This window comes from Desmodus rotundus, chromosome 2 (assembly GCF_022682495.2).
Source record: "Desmodus rotundus isolate HL8 chromosome 2, HLdesRot8A.1, whole genome shotgun sequence".
NCBI classification, from domain to species: domain Eukaryota; kingdom Metazoa; phylum Chordata; class Mammalia; order Chiroptera; family Phyllostomidae; genus Desmodus; species Desmodus rotundus.
Window position 1 is genome coordinate 10,578,350 of NC_071388.1, and position 19,112 is coordinate 10,597,461.

Consider the following 19,112-nt stretch of genomic DNA (forward strand, 5'->3'; position numbering starts at 1 on the left):
AGGGAAGCTGCACCCTATGCCTTCCAGACTTCCTCCCATCAGTGTCTTCCACCTGCGCTGACACCAGCCCACGCCCTGTTCTCTCCTGGGTTCTTCTCCTTTGTGTACCTCTTCAGTATGGCCTCTCAAAATGAAGGCACTCCCTGTCAGGAAACTGTCTGCTCCTGCTCTGGCAGGCAGTAATTTTTGCTTTTATGACTGTCATCATCCCAACCTCTGATGTCATTGCCCAGCCTGCTGTATGGAGGCCTTACCCCCACACCCCCCAGTGGCTTCTATACTGTCAGCATGGCCTAGGTCTCTGTGGCTTGCACATGTCACTCCCATCAGTCTTGGGTCAGTTGAAGTACAGCTGTACATCTTCAGGATGCTTGTCACCAGGGCAGCAAAGAGTGACCTATGCCACCTGTGCCCACATTTAGTTGGATAGAGCAAGTGTTTGGCCATGCATGACACAGTGGGCTAGGGAACTTTGACCCAGAGAGGAATCAAGAACATTGTTGAATGTTTCACAGACCCTCTGACCTTTGTTCAGCTCAATATTAGCTTAGCTTGTAGATATGGTGGATTATATTGAATGATTTTTGACATGGAGCCAGTCTTGCATACTTGGATAAATCCTACTTGGTCATGACGTATGGTTCTTTTACACATTGCTGGGTTCATTTTGCTAATATAAATTTTAAAAACATTTGTGTCTCTGTTCATGAGAGAGATTGGTCTGTAGTTTTCTTTTCTGTATTGTCTTTATCTCTGGTTTTGGTATTAGGGTGAGAGGAGCCTCACAAAATGACTGGGAAGGTATTCTACTCCCTCTAAAAGATTGTCTAAGGTTGGTGTTCACTCTTCTGTAAATGTTTGTTGAAATTCTCACTGAAGCCATCTGGGCCTGGAGATTTCTTTTTCTGGAGCTTTTTTATTATAAATGCAATTTCTTCAATGACTATAGGGATATGGAGACTGTTTATTTTATTTTGATTGACTTTTGGTAGTATATAGGTTGTTCTTCACCTCTCCTTCTCTGTAAAGGTCTTAGAGATTTGCTTTAAGCATGTTCATAAATGATCTTTTGAAGCATTTTTGTGATGGGTGCTTTACCATCTTTGTCAGAGAATTTTAACATCTCTGTTCTCTCAGTGTTTAGCATTTGTTGATTTTTTCCTCTTTCATGTTTCTTTCATATTTAATATTCAGAGTTTTAGTAGACTCACCAGGAAGACTGGGGAGAAATAGTCTGGTCTCCCTTTAAATTACTAAATTATTGTCTTCCTTTAAATTACTAAATCATATGTACCTTCTGGATTATTTTTCCTGATCAGTGTCATTGGCAGGTTGTATATTTTTAGGCCTTTTTTTTTTTGAAGAAATAAATTTTACATTTGTTCATTTTCTCAGTTGGATCTTGTTTCTTTTCTGATCTATTCTTTATTATTACCTCCTTTCTACTTTCTGTGGATATTTTGTTATTTTTCTAACTTCTTCAATTGGATATTTTTTTCTCACTAATTTTTGCCTTTCTTTATTCAGAATACACACTTTTAAAGCTGTAACTTTTCCTGTTAGCTTTCTCAAATTCTGCTGCTCAAGTTAGCTGCTTGCCTCAAATTCAGGCATGCAGTAATTTTATTATTGTTGTGGTCTAATTATTTTATAATTTCATTATTATGTTGTGCTGTTCATTTCTTATTGAGAAGCATGGAAAAAGATGTTCTGTCTAGGGGGATTACAAAATTATCTTTTGCTAATGATTTCTAATTTAATTGCCAAGTGGGTGGAAAGCCTTGTCTGTTGATTTCCTGTCTTCCGTTTGGTGAAACTTGCACAATGAGTCAGAACATGGCCAATTTTTGTTGTTGTTGTTTTCTGAGAGTTGGAGGAGGAGAAACCTCTAAATGGCAGGTGCTGCATTTTATGCACACACACTATCATGTTTGTGTGTTTTCATGTATTCTGCCTCTTCATTACATTGTCACTAAACTGTGTGAACTGTAGCAGAATGGCATGTTGGCATCTTCTGCTGGATGGGTCGTTTGCTGGCTTGGCTTGGATGTTGCTCATCAGACTGAATTCTTAGCCACTGCATACTCCCTCAACGCACATACAGTGAGTAATAGCATCTCTTGACTGGATTATTGCTTAAGTTCTTAAATTGACTCCTGGCTTCTTCTCCTGCCCCTCCTTACCTTCAGCCTGTTTTCCACACCAGCAACCAAGTTGCTTGTGTTAAAATATCATGATTTATCATGCCTTTTTTTTTCTCTCAAAACCTCAGAAGGTGGTTTCCTGCAAAGTCCACCTGTACCCATCCTTAAAATGGCCTAAAACACCCCACCCAACATGGCCCCTCTCTATCTCCACACCATCTTCAGCTGTCCTCCCCTCACTAACCCCCTTCTGGCAAGAAGAAGGTGTAGGGGAAGACCAGGGGACTAGTCCTTTGACACTGATTTGTCGTGGCGGCCTATTCAGCAAGGCATTAAAAACCATGGCTTCTGCTGTTCCCAGTGGGTCATGTAGCAAAGGAAGGCCATAGAGGTGAGGAAACAGGCCATGTCCCTCATTCGATGTCTCCCTTCCTAATACCAATTGTGTTTTGAAAAGGAACAGCAGAGCCTTTCCTCTCTGAGATTTCATCATTATTTTATCTAACTGCACAGGACGCTGGGTGGCCTTAGCTCCTTGGCACATGTTGGTGATGTAAGAAGTGAGGCATTGCATGAATGTGTCTGTCATGTCACTGTCCAGGTTGCTGGTCTCATGGTATTCCTTACCAATTTAGTGTCATAGTGCTATTTATATTTGGCAAGCTAGTTTCCTTTAGATGTTTATAAAACAATGTAAATTGTCCTTTGGTTAAAGTTCATTAATTTCTGTTTTGTTTGCATTCATATCAGAGATTTCTGTCTGTACTATTTCTGTTGTGTAGAACTTGTTGAGGGAATAATCTTTGTCTGCTGGCATTCTGAGAGCTTCTTAGGGAGAAGGGGGCAAGAGTTTCGTTGTTCATCTGTTTTCTAACATGTAATACTGTGGTTTTAATTTCAGCATTTCCCTACCTTCAGAACTGCTAGTTGTTATACCCTGAGTGGATAACTCTTCGATTGTCCATGGGAAGAGAAGAGTACTTACCTGCTGATTAGGATTTCTGGGGGCCTGAAGCATCCTTCCAGAAAATGCAAATTATGATTTCTGTTTCTACTACCTGACTTCCACGTCTTACCTTGGGAGCCATGTGGGAACCTTCTAGAATCTATCATTTGAACCAGAGTTTCCGGGTGGCTTCTCCTGTACAGGCTTAGGTTCAGCGCTCTTCGCTTGGCTGTATTAGTCACCACTTTCTCATCCACTGTCCAGGTTCCAGAGTTGTGTTGACACTGCTTGCTGGTTGTTCTTGATTCTTCTGACTTATTAGTGCTTGTGAGTTTGTGCCTTTTTATCTTGTGTCATTTTAGTGCAGTTCCTATAAGGTGGAGATAAACACATATTAATTTTGCCATGTTTAATGGGAGCTTACTTCCATTGCTTTAAAAAAAACTTTTGAGTTTTTATTGCCTTTGTTTTTTTAGTTGAATATTATTCACATACCATAAAATCCATACTTTTAAAGTGTACATTTTAGTAGTTTGTCTCTGGATTGCCTGCTCTGCACATTTCATGTAAATGGGACGCGACAGTATGTGGTTTTCTGTGTGTGGCTTCTTTCCCTCAGCATAATGTTTTGTAGGTTCATCCATGTTGCATCTGTCAGTTCTTCATTTCTTTTTTGTGGTTAAATAATATTTCATTGTATGAATATGCCACATTTTGTTTACTTATTTATTAATTGGTGAATACCTTGGTTTTTCCACCTTTTGGCCATTATGAATAATGCTGCTGTGAACATTCATGAGTATATACTTAGGAGTAGAATTGTTAAGTCATATGGTAACTCTCCATTTAATTTTTGTGGTATTTCCAGACTGTTTTCTAAAGTGGCTATACACCATTTTATATAAGGTTCTAGTTTCTCCATATCCTTGCTGACACTTACTACTTTCTGCTTTTTTTTCTTCCTCTTCCTTCTCCTCCTTTTCTTCTTCTCCCTCCTCCTCCTCTCCTTCTTCCTACTATTATTGCCATCCTAAGTGGGTGTGAAAATGGTATCTCATTGTGGTTTTGATTTGCATTTTTCTAATGACTAATGATGTTGAGCTACTTTTCACGTGCTTATTGGACATTTGTATATCTTCCTTAGAGAAACATGTATTCAAATCCTTTGCACATTTTTTGTTGTTTTTTAAAAAAAATGTTGAATTGTGAGAGTTCTCTATGTAGTATGAATATTAATCCCTTCTCAGATGTATGATTCGCAAATGTTTTTTCCTATTCTATAGGTTATATTTTCACTTTCTGATTAGTGTCCTTTGATACATAAAAGTTTTTAATTTTGAGGAAGTATAATTAATCTGTTTTTGTTTGTTTGTTTGTTTGTTGCCTGTGCTTTTTGGTATCATATCCATGAAATCATTGCCAAATCCAATGTCATAAAGACTTTTTCCAATGTTTTCTTCTAAAGGTTTTATAGTTTTAGCTTATAAGTCTAGGTTTTTCATCCGTTTTTAGTTAATTTTTGTATATGGTGTAAGGTTAGGGTCCAAGTTCATTCTTTTGCATGTGGATACAGTTTTTCCAGCACTGTATATAACAAAGACTATTCTTTCCCCTTTGAATTGTCTTAGCTCCCTGTTAAAAAGTCTTCTATTGCTTTCTGATGAATTCTCACTCTTTGACCTTAAGACTAACTCAACAATCAGGCCCCTCTGATCCTCTGATCAGTAACACGTTAAACCTTTGACTGCACTTGTGTGTGACTGTCTTCTCAAGTGAGGTGCTGCGTGACCATATGAAAGAGAGGTTTTACTCAACTTTATCTTACATGGAATTTTTTTACATGTGGTATTTTCTCACATTCCATTTGAACCTCAACATATTATATGGATATAACATTTTAGCTTAAGAGAAATTTAGTCAATACTGTGGTTTATTGCCTATAGCGGTTACCTGATTGACTCAGAGAAAGGCAAAGATGTTTAATATAGGTTTCTAATTATTTTTGGTGTTATGACCTCACAATTCCAAATGTTGAGACACTGTTGTAAACAAGCCTTTTAAGATATCTAAAGCAGTAATTTGTAAAGGTCATAAATATACACCTACGGAATAGATTGGAAAACTCAGCAAAGAGGGTAATTTTATAAAAATGGGTACTTGTGACTGAGGATTAAATTTCCAGTTTGAGCTGTAAACATGAATTCAAAATGTAGAAAGTCAAGAAGCTTCGATAGACCAAGGCAAAAACGATGCACTCTAGAAAAACATCAGATGGTACAGAAGACGGCTCTATTTAGACAAAATTGCATGCTGAAATGGAAGAGTGTGAATTAAATTATTTATACTAGCCATGAAAGTGGAAACCAGCTATGTGTTTAAATACATAACTTCATACGTGTTATTTTTAAATCAGTATAAGTACATAGAAATATATTAAATATTATAAATAAAAAGTTGTGTGTCTTATTTACATCCTCAAAAGTTTGCACAGTTTTACCAAAAAACTTCTTTTGGACTTCTCATTTATGAAATGGAAGCCTCCTCATGTTTTGAGCTGCCTCATTAGGGTTATAATAGGGCAGTGTTCCAGGGTAAGTCCCAACTGGCACTGCATTTCCATACTCTATACCTGCCTTGCATCTGAATGCTTAAGACACCATTTGCTGCTCTGTTGAATGCAAGAAAGCCATTCTCTTGAACGTAATGGACAGAGTCATAAATTTGTAAGCTCATATGCCCTATGTTTTTGTGTTTTAGGTAGTTGTGCTTCAAGACAAAAGTCAGGCCTTCTGTAAATCACCAGTTCCAGTTATGATGATCTAAGTTACAACAAGTCTGAACATTCGTGTCTATGGATCTGCTCTGACTCTTAGAGCCGCTTATGGGGGAAGGTGAGTTGCTGTAAAGTATCTTTTGTTTGCTTATTTGTTTGTTTACCAAGAATGTATGTAACAAAGTCAGACTCACCTTTGAAAGTGAAGTATGTTCCATGTGGCCCACCTGCATTTCACTGTCTTTAGTCCATGACAGGGTGTCAACTGGGAAGCGGTGCCTGGGAGAGAGGCAGACCATGAAAGGGAATATTTGACAAAGAAAGGCAGTTGATGCAATAATGTGATAATGTGGGAACCTCTTGCCTTGCTGACTCTTGAGAAGTCACTTTGTGCTGAGTTGGCGTTTGAAGAAGTTGGTCTGTGCTTGTAGGAGCAGGTCAGCAGTGAGGCAGAAATGTTTCTCCATGACTTTTTGCTATGAATTTTTGTCAAGCACGGGAACCCTTAGAACTGCTTTCCCCTAAGTGTTCCCCATTTTTACTCCCATAGACCTTCATCATGCCATTTTGTAAAGAATGCTGGGTGGGGAATCTGAAGAGCTGGGTCTGTTGTCAGCTTCTTTACTGGTTCCCTGTGAGTGAGCACGAGCCACGTGCATGGTCCCGTGCTAAGCACTGCACATTGGCCTAGCCCTGCTGACAGTCATAACATGCATGTGGTGTGCATGAGTGTGTGGGGAGCGGTGCAGGAGTATGTGTGCAGGACAGCATGTACATGTGTGTATGGGTGTGGGAACGTGTGTGTATGTGTACAGAGCATGTGTATATAGGGGTGTGTGTGTGTGTAGAAGCTTGTGAGCATGTGTGCAGTATTGTGTGTGTAGGAGCATGTGTGCCAGTGTCTATGAGAGTGTGTCAGAAACACATGTAGAAGCAGGAGTGCATGTTTGCAGTAGTGTATGTGCACATGTGTTCCAGTATAGGAATGTGTGTGCATTTGTGAAGGAGTGTGTGTGCAGGAGTGTTTGTGTCTCCATATGCCAGTGTGCATGTATGCAGGGGCATGTGTTTTATGTGCCACTGTATGCTCCACCCTGAGGTCCACATTCTCTGTGATGGTCCTTAAGGTTCTGAGCCTGCAGGACTGACTCTCTCTAGCCTGTTTCTACCTGTAAATCAGGCTTCAGAGGTTTCTTCTGCAGCTCACGTGCCTTGGCCCTCTCCAGTCCAGTTCTAAATTATTCCCCCATGTGTTTTACATTAAGAGGCACTGCCAAAGCCTTAAGAATACACTCAAGGATGTTGTATTCACCTACAGCCACAGCAGTGACCACAGGGAGTCTCCTTCAAGCTGTTTCATGTGTTAATCCAGATTCCCAACACAAACGTTCAATAGGTTCTGAGTTAACATACCTCCCAGGTGCATGTGCATCTTAAAAGATCTGATTGAGCTTGGTCAAAAAATGAAAGATGCCCAAAATGAACTAAAATATTCAGAAAACCAACAGTGACAGGAAGGAAACCAGGACTCAAAGCAACTATGGAACAAAAGGAAAAAATAAACATCCAACCAAAACAGAATGAAGAAACAAGAATTCAAAAAAATGAGGAGAGTGTTACAAACCTCTGGGACAACCTGAAACATTCCAATATCCGAATCATAGGGATGCCAGAAGGAGAAGAACAACAGCAAAAAATTGAAAACTTATTTGAACAAATAATGAAGGAGAACTTCCCCAATCTGGCAAAGGAAATAGACTTCCAGGAAGTCCAGGAAGCTCAGAGAGTCCCAAAGAAGTTGGATCTAAAGAGGAACACACCAGGGCACATCATCATTAAGTTACCCAAGATTAAATACAAAGAGAGAATCCTAAAAGCAGCAAGAGAAAAGGAGACAGTTACCTATAAAGGAGTGCCCATAAGGCTAACAGCTGATTTCTCAAAGAAACCTTACAGGCAAGAAGGGGCTGAAAAGAAGTATTCCAAGTCATGAAAGGCAAGGACCTACATCCAAGATTACTCTACCCAGCAAAGCCATAATTTAGAATGGAAGGGCAGATAAAGTGCTTCCCAGATAAGGTCAAGTTAAAGGAGTTCATCATCACCAAGCCATTATTATAGGAAATGTTAAAGGGACTTATTGAAGAAAAAGAAGATCAAAAATATGAACGGTAAAATGACAGCAAACTCAGAGCTATAAACAAATGAACCTAAAAGAAAAGAAAAATAAAACCAAAACTAAGCAAACAACGAGAACAGGAAAAGAATCAGAGAAATGGACATCACATGGAGGTATTTCAGTGGGGAGGGGGAAGGGAGAAATATGGGGGAAAAGGTACAGGGAAGAAGAAGCATAATTAGTAGGCATAAAATAGACGGGGAGAGATAAAAAAAAATGGTATAGGAAACAGAGGACTCAAAGAACTTATATGTACAACCCATGGACATGAACTAAGTGATGGGGGGGCAGATACTGGAGGGTTGAGGGGGCAGGGTGGGGGGGATAAAGGGGAAAAATTGGAAAAACTGTAATAGTATAATCAATAAAAAATACTTTTTAAAAAGTCACAAGACTTAATAAGGACCCCCTTGTCAACTCTCTAAAGGTCACTATTCCTCTCAGTACCAGCTTCCTTGCCCACCCTGCCTAGATGCTGCCTGTCCAGTTTTGGTGTTTTTTTGAATTGCAGTTCAGCATTTTTAATCCCATGGTGCTTGACCCAATTCCGTAAGCCTGTGTCCTGTGCTTTGATCTTTGCTTTGCTCTTCTTCCCATTGAGGAAGGTTAAAACCACTTAACCTCCAGGTGTCTGTGTCAGCTGTATGTCAGTGAGTGGTCACAGCAGATTGCCAGTCTGTTCTGGGTTTGGAGAGGAGCCTAAGGAAATGGCTCCTTTTACACAACTGGCATGTCCCAGGCTGTGGTCAAGAGCAAGGCTGGTTATATAAACTGGAGCTGGGGCTGACCAGAGTTCTTCAGATACATGGTGGAGAATGGGCTGGGAATACCCTCAGGCTAGGAGCCAGGAGCCAAAGGGGGCCCTGCTGGTCTCTATGTCTCCTTTCCAGCCTGCCCACATCCATAAGACCAGCATTGCTTGTTGCTTGCTTTCAGCCTGACCACATTTGGCAGGTACCCATGTGCTCCTTGGTAAGCTTATCACTCCATGTATGCACAGGACATGGCTGCAGAAGTAATGGGTGGAATCTACTAAGACAGAAAACCCACAGCTATGGAGGAGATGACCGACCATTAGCCCAGCTCATTCCAATGAACACAAAGCCACTGAGCACCCAGAGCAGGCTGACCCCGCAGGGGAGTAGTGCTCACAGTGTGCTTCCTCTGCCCCCACATCCTACCTCTGCCTCTCCTCCCCTCCCCTCTCTACTGGCGATGCTTCCTCTACCCTTGAAATTGCTTGCACTCACATCCTCAGTTCTCCCCCGGCCTTGTCCCTTTTAGCAGCATTCAGCTTACTTAGTGGTAGCTTTTCTGCCCCTCCTGCCCTGGATGCCACCACCTCCCATTTTTCCTCAACCTCTGGACCATGCCTCTTCTTCTCCTTTGTAGTCCCTGCACCTTCAGCTCCTCCTCTTCAGCTGGTGACCCTGGTCCTTCATGTCCCTTCTGCATGTTGCTTTCTTTTCTCTCATCTCTTCAAGGGTTTGACTTCTGCTTTGCTGCCCGTCTCTGCTTCCACTGTACATGAGCAGACGGGCACGCCCTTTGGCAGCACATCCACTTGAGTAACCACCCAAATCTGTCCCTTTGACAACTGTCCTTGCTGTCACCACTCGATCTTACACCAGACCTGCCTTGTCAAGGTCCACAGAGCTGCCCCTGCCAGACCCAAAGGTCAGTATCCAGACTTCCCCCACATTCTCTCGGTGATACTTGATGCTGTTAGATGCCCTGTAGGCAAGATCGTGTGCCCTCAATGACCCAAGCATTTTGACTGTGAGCAAGCTATGAGTGGCTGCACTGTTGTTAGTGGAGGATTAAGGGCAGATCTTATGTGGAGAGCTGCTGGGAGGAGTGAGTTAGCCTACAGTGCCAGGCACACAGCAAGGCTTGTATTAATGTTCACTGTTAGCATTTTCCTCCTCTGCCTGGACACTGAATGTTGACGTCCCCAGGACTCGGTGAAGTCAGACACCAATGACAGAGCCTACCCTGGTGCGGGAAGGTGGGATACACGTGGAGTGCAGCTGGCTGAGACAGTGTATCACTGTTTGCCAGAGCTTCAAGCACATGTATCCTTTGACCCAGAAATTATATCTATAAATATGTATTCCAAGGAAATAAGAGAAGGATATGAAGAGGTACACCCAAAGATTATTATTAAAACATTGTATAATGCAACAATTCATAAACATGGATACATAATTATAGCAGATTGGTTACATTCTTATGCATAAAAATACATGAAATCTTATGTATGAAATAGAATGCCATGGGAATTTGATCACTATTATGTAGATTTAAATATATTGACATAGGAAAATGTTTTATATATAGTGGTAAGTGAGAAAAACAGGACAGTCATGGGTGGTTTGACCCTATTTTTGTTAAAAATATATTAACACACGCCTATTGGAAAAAAGTATAAATAGGTAGACTTCAAAAATATATTACCACCACTGGTGGTCTTTCTGGATAATTGTTATTTTTTTGCATGTATGCAATTTGTATTGTTTTTCTGTAATGAGCATCCAGTACTTGTGTTATTTTATTTATTTTTAAAAATTTTATTGAGTTTATTGGGGTGACATTGGTTAATAAAATTTTATATGTTTCAGGTGTACAATTTGATAATATATCATCCATATATTGTATTGAGTATTTGTGTTATTTTAAATTTTGTATCCTGCAAGGAAAGATCAGACTGACCTTGGTCAGTGATCCCTGCATGTCCCCCCTTTCTCTCTGTGCACCTTTGCTGATATTAGAAAGCCATGGCAGAGATTGTGAGTGTACACAGTGGCCAGCTCAGTCCCTCCTGGCCAAATGCACACCCATCCTCACAGCCACTCTGCATCCATGTTTTTACCACTACCTGATAAGTGTTTTTTTAAAAGATTTTATTTATATATATTTTAGAGAGAGGGGAAGGGAAGGAGAAAGAGAGGGAGAGAAACATCAATGTGAGAGAGGAACATCGATCAGTTACCTCTTGCACACACCCAAGCCAGGGACCGGCCTGCAACCCAGTAATGTGTCCTGATTGGGAATCAAACAGGTGACCTTAACTTTGCAGGACATTGCTCAACCAACTGAGTCACACTGGTCAGGTTGATACATGTTTTGTCATTTATCTGCACCTGATTTTGTGTGAGATGATGATATAGATAATAACTCAGTAAAAGTCGGAGCTAGAGGGCAACTTTCTCCTGCTTGGGGGTGGAAGTGCCTGTCCTGATGGGTAGACCAGCATGCATTCTCCATGTTCTCTCCTGGGGTCCTGGTCCACCCTTCCACCCTGCAAGGCCACATCAAAGCCCTCACATCTGGGTGGCTCTGAAGGATGCACAGGGCTCATCTATTACTGAGCTTCCACGTGCAGCTTGCTTTTAGGACTGGACCTGAAAGCTCTAGAGGACAATGAAGAAAAAATGGGAAGTTGAGAATTCGCAGTTGGTGCCATTTCAGGCCCCTTGTCCTGCTGAAGGAGAGCCTCAGCCTGCAGTCCCAGGGCCAAGCCTGCTGTGCATCGGTAGGACTGGCTTCTCGTGAGGCCTGTCCACGGCAGACAGCTGACAGTGGCAGTGACAGCTCAAGTCTTAAGAGCTGCATTTTGATTAATATTGGGTCATGAGATCCACCCCCCACCCTTCCCTTTCCAAGGGCTTAGCTGCTGCACTGGATGTCCTGCAGGCATTTGTGCGGTGGCCCCTGTTTGGGGGAGAGTCATTGAAATGACAGCACATCCGTGCCAGGCACACCCCTCCAACAGAATGAGGGGAGTTGGGCAAAAAGTAGGTCACATGTGCCTCGTCCCATGTCACGAGGTCTCCAACCTGAGGCCAATGGGATTTGTAGCCTCCTTTGGTTTAGAACAAAACACCACTCTAATTTTCTCCTCTAAACGGAAAGGGTGACCATCTGTCTGATAGCTGCATCCACCCAGCCCTGCCCGACCTCGTAGCTGTTCTGTTCATAGGTAAGGGGGTGCTGGGGTCTAGTGAAGGCCGCCCTAGCGAGGAGGACAGGCTCATCCACACGGAGCCCACAGAGACCAGGGTAAGGAGCAGGGTGGGTGCAGGTCATCAGGAAGTGTCCGGAGGTCCTGCTGCAGCAGTGTTGGGTTTTGCTCAGGACCAGGAAAGTGGACAGGGTGTCTAACTTTTATAGATAGTTCTAGACATTCTGATGAGAATATTCACATTGGGTCCTTTGTTTCAAAAATCTGGTTCCTTTTTAAGGATCAGGATCAACTATTGATCTAACGTTAAAGTGTTATGTAGAAAAGTAAACGTAATTTTACAGATGTTTGTCGTCAGTGATACTGGAGTAGGTTTGGGAATATGATTCTTATGCTCAAAAACATCAACCATCCCTGTGCAGCGGGGCTCTGTGCTCTCAGTGTGGTGAGCGCCTTTGTTTGGGAATGTCGACCTCTCGGGGAAACAGGTGAGCTGTTGGCTTCCCGTAGTATGAATGGAGAGTGAGGTCTGCATATCAGAATAAGGTTAATACTTGTATATTAGTATTGGATGGAGACGTGCAGTTTTGGAGTTTGATACTAATCTTGAGAAATAACAATTATTTTATTTCTGGGAAGGCCAGTGAATGTGATTCCTTGGTGATAAGCAGATGTAGAATGTATAATAGTTTAAGTGTTTGTAAAACTAACCTGAATTTTACAGCTTATAAATAACCAAATTTTGGGGTTTTTGCCTGTCCTATAAATGAACTAAGGTATTCCATTAGTTCAGGATCCTTCAATGAATATATTTTGGCAAATATTGAGTAGAATAAAATATCCTCAAGATGTATATAGATCGTTGGTGCCGTAATGAGACAAATTATATCTCCTGTTTGTATTTGCTGGGAAAAAATGTTTCTAGAAATAGTTTGTCAGAACCAAAGTCATACTGGTATTTGATTTATATCTTATAGGAAAAATGTTTTTTGCCTTTCATAGATAAAATATTTAATATTTTATTTGTATTTTAACTAACTTCGCAGGAATCATGGGTCTGTGGCCAAGTTCATAGAAGTAAATGTAAACACTTCAGATCATGAATTCTACATTTTAGATGTAAAAAAGAGCATTTGCACCCTTGGTAAGAAAAGAAGCTTTTCTCTTTTTGAAAGTATTGCCTTGTGCGAATACTCTTTATTAAAGTGACATCCGTTTTCTTCCAACTGCAGCCTTTGAAGCAATGTCATGGAATATTTCTAAAGGACTCTTTCTTATCCATTTTCCAATCTTGAAGAAAGGGAAATCTTTCTACTCTTTCATTAAGATAGGGCAGAAAATTTCAATGTTTTTCATATTTATGATTATAAAATTTTTTTCAAGCCTGGGGAGGTCCCACATATCTTGATGCGATTTTTAACAGTCTCCTTTTCCTACCACACCTGACGTGTGTCCCCATTGTCTAGGATAATGTGACCACTTAGTCATCTTATGTGGTAACAAGACTGAGACACTCTGGTGTGACAGCCATGTATGTTTATGTTAATAAAATTATAGTTATGCCCTCAAATTATTGCCTTTAGGGGGAAATGAGAACAGCTGTCTGTGCCCTGCAAGTGTTATGGGATGCTGATTTTCTTTTCTTATGGCAGAATAGACTATTTTTTCCCAGAAGTAACATGAATACAACAATGCAGAAGCAACTGGCTATGACCCCTTTGCATTTCTCGGAAGAAGACTATCCTAACATAAAGCAGGAAGAAATGGCACACTGGCCCTCATAGCTGGTCCCTGTCTCTGCCTGTCTCCAGTGTGCACGACCTTCCCTTTCACACTGACCTGGGAAGGGAAAGCGCGGGAAGGGTGTCTTAACAACATGCTCATCGCTTTTGATCGTGACTCACTTAGAAACTGAAAAGGGCACGTGATAGAGTTGGGCCTGCTCTTTAGGTGCCGTCTGACCTTGAATGCTTCATGTGTTGGTAGTGTGTGCCATCCATGTCTGTAAGATTTCCAAGCTCTTCGTGAGTGGCAGAAACCACCCACTGTTAAGCAGATTGTCACTATACGAAGAAGTCTCAGGAAGGTTTGGTGTCTTGAGCACCTTAGAGCTGGAGCTCTTGAAGACATATATTCATTCTGGCCAAAGTGGGAGCCTCGTAGGTCAGGGACTGAGGACGAGAAGGCTGATGCTGTGACCTGGGGCCGTCCTTCAGCAGAGCTGGCATGGTGTGCCTGCAGGAACAGCGCTGGGCTTCCTTCTTTCTAAGTGTTGGCTTCATTATTTATTTATTTATTATTTAAATATTTTATTTATTTATTTTTAGAGAGAGGGGAAGGGAGGGAGAAAAGGAGAGAAACATCAATGTGTGGTTGCCTCATGCACACCCCCTACTGGGGACCTGGCTCGCAACCCAGGCATGTGCCCTGCCTGGGAATCAAACCGGCAACCCTTTGGCTTGCCAGCCAGCACTCAATCCACTGAGCCACACCATCCAGGGCAAGTTGGCTGCATTATTTTATGAATAGTACAGGGCAGTGGTTCTCCAGAGGGTCCCGAACAATCACCATCACCCTAGAACTTTCTGGAGAGGCAGATTCTCAACTACCCCTTCCCCCAGACAGCCTGAATCAGAAACTCTGGGAGGGGGTCTGGTTGATGTACCAAACCTTCCTGGTGGTACTGATGTCCATGTAAGTGTGAGAGCCAGTGGATCCCTTACACAGGAGTAAAAGTGTAGATTCTGCTCATTTGGCACTCCTGGTGTTGCAGTCATTTGACCCGTTGCTGTGATGAGGCAGAGAGTGTCCTAGGCAAGTGACTGTGCTCTTGAGCATAGCCATCTAATGATCATTCAGGTCAGATATGAGCCAGGCGAAGCATGTGGTATGGTCTCATGGCTTTTCCATTGCATGTGACTTGGTGTACAGGTTCGTCTTGTGGTGCTGAGGTCTGACAGGGCTTGGTGCATCTGTGTCTGTGCTACACAGCAAGACCCCATTGCTAAGCAGTGCCCATCTTCCCCATTGCTGAGCAGGAGGCTCACGGAAAACCAGAAGATAAGGGACCGTGGAGAGACTGTGGTCCTTCTCAACTCAGGCAGGCAGGAGGCCATGCCTCATGACACCCTCGCATAGGAAGCGAGTGACCACAGGCGGTCTGTTGGGAAGCAAGAGGACTGCAGGAGCCACAGTCATGTCCAGACATCTCTGGAGGCCTAGCTGAGTGAAGGGGTCCCATTCCAGAGCGACAGAGCAGCCAGCTCAGTAGCCAGCTGCTCACACCTGCTGAGCTCTGAGCCCTGTCCCCTGAGGATACAACCCCCACACTTACGTGTGTGTGTCGAGGGGGGGGGTGCTGTCATTAAAACAACCCAACAGAATCTAAAAGAGAAAAGAAAAACATGTAAAAACATGTTCCTGGGCGAAAGATGGGACCATCAGACAGGAGTCCTGGATGAGTGGGGAAATGGACTTGCAGGGAGGTGGCCTTGGTTTTGTTCTGTTCTGTTTTGCTTGCATAAACTCGGTGTGTATTTAAATCAGTAGGGATAAATAGACTATTCAGTGAATGGTGTGGGGTCAGTTAGGTATCTATTAAAAACAAACATTCAATTTAGAACCTTCCCTCCCACCAAACACCAGTGTATGTGAGACAAAATGATGAGCTCAAGGATTCACAGAAAACTTGTATTGAGTTTTAAAAAATAGCCTTTTTGGGTAAAGGGCACCCCCAACAAAGCACTCATCCTGGAGGCAGCAGCCTGCGATGCCACACTCAGTCCTGCTCTTGATGGCACTGTTTGGGCCTAGAATGAGGAGACCTGGCAGCTAGACAGCAGTGGCTTAGGGCTCAGGCCCACAGTGCTGCAGACCCATGGGTGCTGCAGAGACATGGATGCTGCAGGGACACAGGTGCTATGGGCAGGATGGAAACCTTAGCCTATAGACGTAAACCTGTAGTTCTAAGAATGTTGAATGGGAGCAAACCAGGCATCCGAGGTGGCAGCACCTGAAGGGAACCTGCTTAGGGGCAGCTAGCTGTCCATGGGGCCTCATGGCATCTATGCAGGTCTTCCACACAACTTGGGGATCTGCTTCACTGCACACACGTGTCCACAATATTTATAAGGGAGAAGGGGGACCCTCTGTGCACCTGTCAGGATGTATGGGCTCTGTTTGGGCCTGGAAGTGAGCAAAGTATCCCACGTAGAGACTTGTGAAGATGGCACATTCCATAACTCCAGCAGGGCCACGTCCCCATGCAGACATACACATGGTGCAGAGACTTTGCTCCTCAGCTGATGCCCATTGACAGGACAAGGGTGGCCCTGCTCCCACCATGGATCCCCAGTCAGCAGGGCAGTCAGTAGTGCTAGAGAGGCTGACTCTGCCACGCAGCACAGGCGGAATTCAGGAACATTGTTCTGCGTGAAAGAAGCTAGGCAGGAAAGTGGAGACTGCACAAAGCAGATCAGTAGTTGAAAGAACCACGTGACAGTAGCAAGCAGCACTGCGTGGGGCTGGCTGGGCCGCAGGACAGTCCACAGGCACTTCTCTCTGGGTATAGAACATTCCATGTCATGAACTGATTATGTGGGTAAGTGCCTATGTGAAAATCAACCCGCACACCTACAGTCTATGCATTTTCCTGCCTATAAATTAGACCTGAGTTTTAAAATCTAGTCACAGAACACACATATACTGTGGTATCTATGCAAAACAAGAAGATAGTGTGTAGTCTGTTTGGAGAAAAGGTTCCAGTGACATCAACTCTCGCCCTGGTAGGGGTAGAGGAAAATTCAGGGTGGCTCTGTCCCTCTATCTGCATGTTTTCCAGAGCCTTGGGGGTCCTGTCTCCTCAGTTGCGAGGAGGCTGCTCACTCACCTAGCCAGAGTGGTTCTGCCTGCATTTGTTTTGCTTTTATTTTGTGCTTTTAACTTGCTTTAAAAGATTTTGTGGCTATTATAATCAAATCTTTTAAAAGCCACTAGTCTGGGGGACAAAGAAATGAGTATTTTTGACTTTCTCAGTTTGAAATTGCCAAAGAACCTACGGAGTAGCATCTGGGGTGGACAGCTGGTTTCAGTAGGTGACACCCTGGGTTCCAGAGCTCCCTACCACAGATTGGGCTGGGGCGCACAGGGAGGAAGCGTGACAGGAATGCTGGCCTGTCCCTGGCTGCATATATAGTCCCTGCCTTCAGCACAGCTGCCTGGCCAGACTTCCAGAAGCACAGAGAGCCCACCTCCTGGCTGGGCTTTCCCGAGCATAGTCACTATCCCCATCCCCATCCTCGTCCCCCATTTGCAGCCCCATTTGGCAAAGACCCTGGCCTATGGTGCCGAGGAACTGGGGAGGCATGCTAGGACACAGTGGCTAGCTCAGGAGGAAGCCGGAGGAAGCCCAGGGCAGTGTGTCATCACTGGAGCCTGGACTGCTGCCTGCCCTGGTGGCAGAGTGCTGGGGTTGGCTATAGGCAGGTCAGTGGAAACCTGTCTTCTGATAAATTTTAGGTCCTGCTGCAGCAAAGCCCTTGTTTGCAGTAGGACTGGATCTGAGAATGTGGATCCCTGTCTGGTTGTCCTGTTGGCTTCGCCAGTACGTTTCTGCCTTTGTGTCTTGTCCAGTGGCAATACCAAACTCCACTGTCCACACAGTCTGTATCTTCCTCCAACACACACGCAGATAAAAACAACCAAACCCATTACAAGTAAATTAAATGTGTTGGCTACTATACAGTTTTCAGATTAAGGGACTATCAGCAGATTGAAATCAGGGGATTAAATCTTGTCAGGAGCACCAGACACCCCCACACCCGCTCTCTCCTGCAGTAGCCCACGGTCAGTGCGGTCACTGCTGTGGGAATGTCGTGGTTTTGCTGGCCCCCAATCTCCTATGCTAAGGCTGCCCCCACCCATGGAAGCTGCCAGGGCCCCTCAGGTGCCCAGGGGTCATCTTCAGCTTTCCCCTCCCTCCCCCAGAGCAAGTTCAGCAAAGAGAGAGAGGAGGCAGCCAGAGGTCTGAGAATGTGCTTAGGGCCCCCTCCTATATGAGACCCTCAGTTGGCTCCTCACAGGGTGGGTTTCCCAAAGGGTGGAACCTGACTAAAAGTTCAAACCCTTTGGCACAGTACAGGGCACATGGGGATGGGCCCACCACTGCCCCCTCCAGGTACCCTGGCCATCCCCCTCCTGCTCTCAACTTCCCTGTCAGAACAGTGTCAGTGCATCCTCAGTGGACAGAGCAGTTCACGCCCAGCAGGAAATACAGGTCGGGGCTTCGGGGGAGGGAGTTTTCCCAGCCAGACCACAGGCTTGAGTATGTGTGTGCATTTCTAGAGTCCCTGCCTAGGCTGCCACCTCCTGTGTCTGCATGCTGGGTCTCTGTGGATCTTTGTGGCCCCACTCCATCCTTGGGCAGGGCCCAGAGTTGGCGCGCTCGCCCCCATTTATCAAAGTCATTTTCAGATCAGAGGTGCCAGGCTCAATTTCCAACTCATGGTATTCTTAGTTTTTTAATCTATTTTTTTATAGCCTTTAGCCATATTTTAAACTTGGTTTTGGGGGTGGGTTTTTTTTTTTTTGGTCTTTGGAGTTTCTTATCTAAATTGTCTTGTGGGGTTTTTGTTCCTGAAATTATTTTTAATTTTTAGCTCTCTGCTGCAGTCTACCTTCTTAACCCTTATAAATCTTGTCTACTTTTATCTACTTGAATCGTTTATTTTTCTTGTATTGCTCTCATTTTTATTCCCCTTAGAGTTTTACTCACATTTGCTGTCTTTATTTCTCTTCCTTTTCTTCCCGAATTTTCTTTTCCTTCATTTGGAAAGATTATTAATGGTTTTAGTTTCTTTAGCACATACCTTTTTAAAAAATATATCTTATTTTTAGCCGATGCCATTTGTCAGTGTTGTAATGATACTATTATTAAAATATTACAACACTGACAGAAGAAACTCATGTTAACTTACTCCTCTGGCACAGCTAAGAGTATTTGTGATTTTGTCTGTGATGCTGTGGGGATCTTGTAAGAACATAAGCCTATGCATCCAGACTCGATAGCAGGCAGCCAGGAGCTTGGGCTGGTGAAGTAGAGTGAATGA

General features: G+C 43.5%; 1 protein-coding gene across 20 annotated transcripts in view; it reads left to right on the top strand.

The window, feature by feature from the left end:
* PCBP3 (poly(rC) binding protein 3) overlaps positions 1–19,112 on the top strand; it is a 223,542-nt gene that overhangs the window by 152,196 nt on the left and 52,234 nt on the right. For 17 of the 20 annotated variants that reach the window (XM_045196615.2, XM_045196623.2, XM_053917769.1 and 14 more), the window contains one exon: positions 5,848–5,981. In XM_045196615.2, coding sequence (XP_045052550.1) covers positions 5,972–5,981 — 10 coding nt within the window. In that variant the 5' untranslated portion in view covers positions 5,848–5,971. Of the gene's footprint in view, positions 1–1,952; positions 2,104–5,847; positions 5,982–11,949; positions 12,025–12,083; positions 12,105–19,112 lie in introns of those variants that run through there. The other 3 variants (XM_045196629.3, XM_045196667.2, XM_071220543.1) reach the window with 3 other exon arrangements.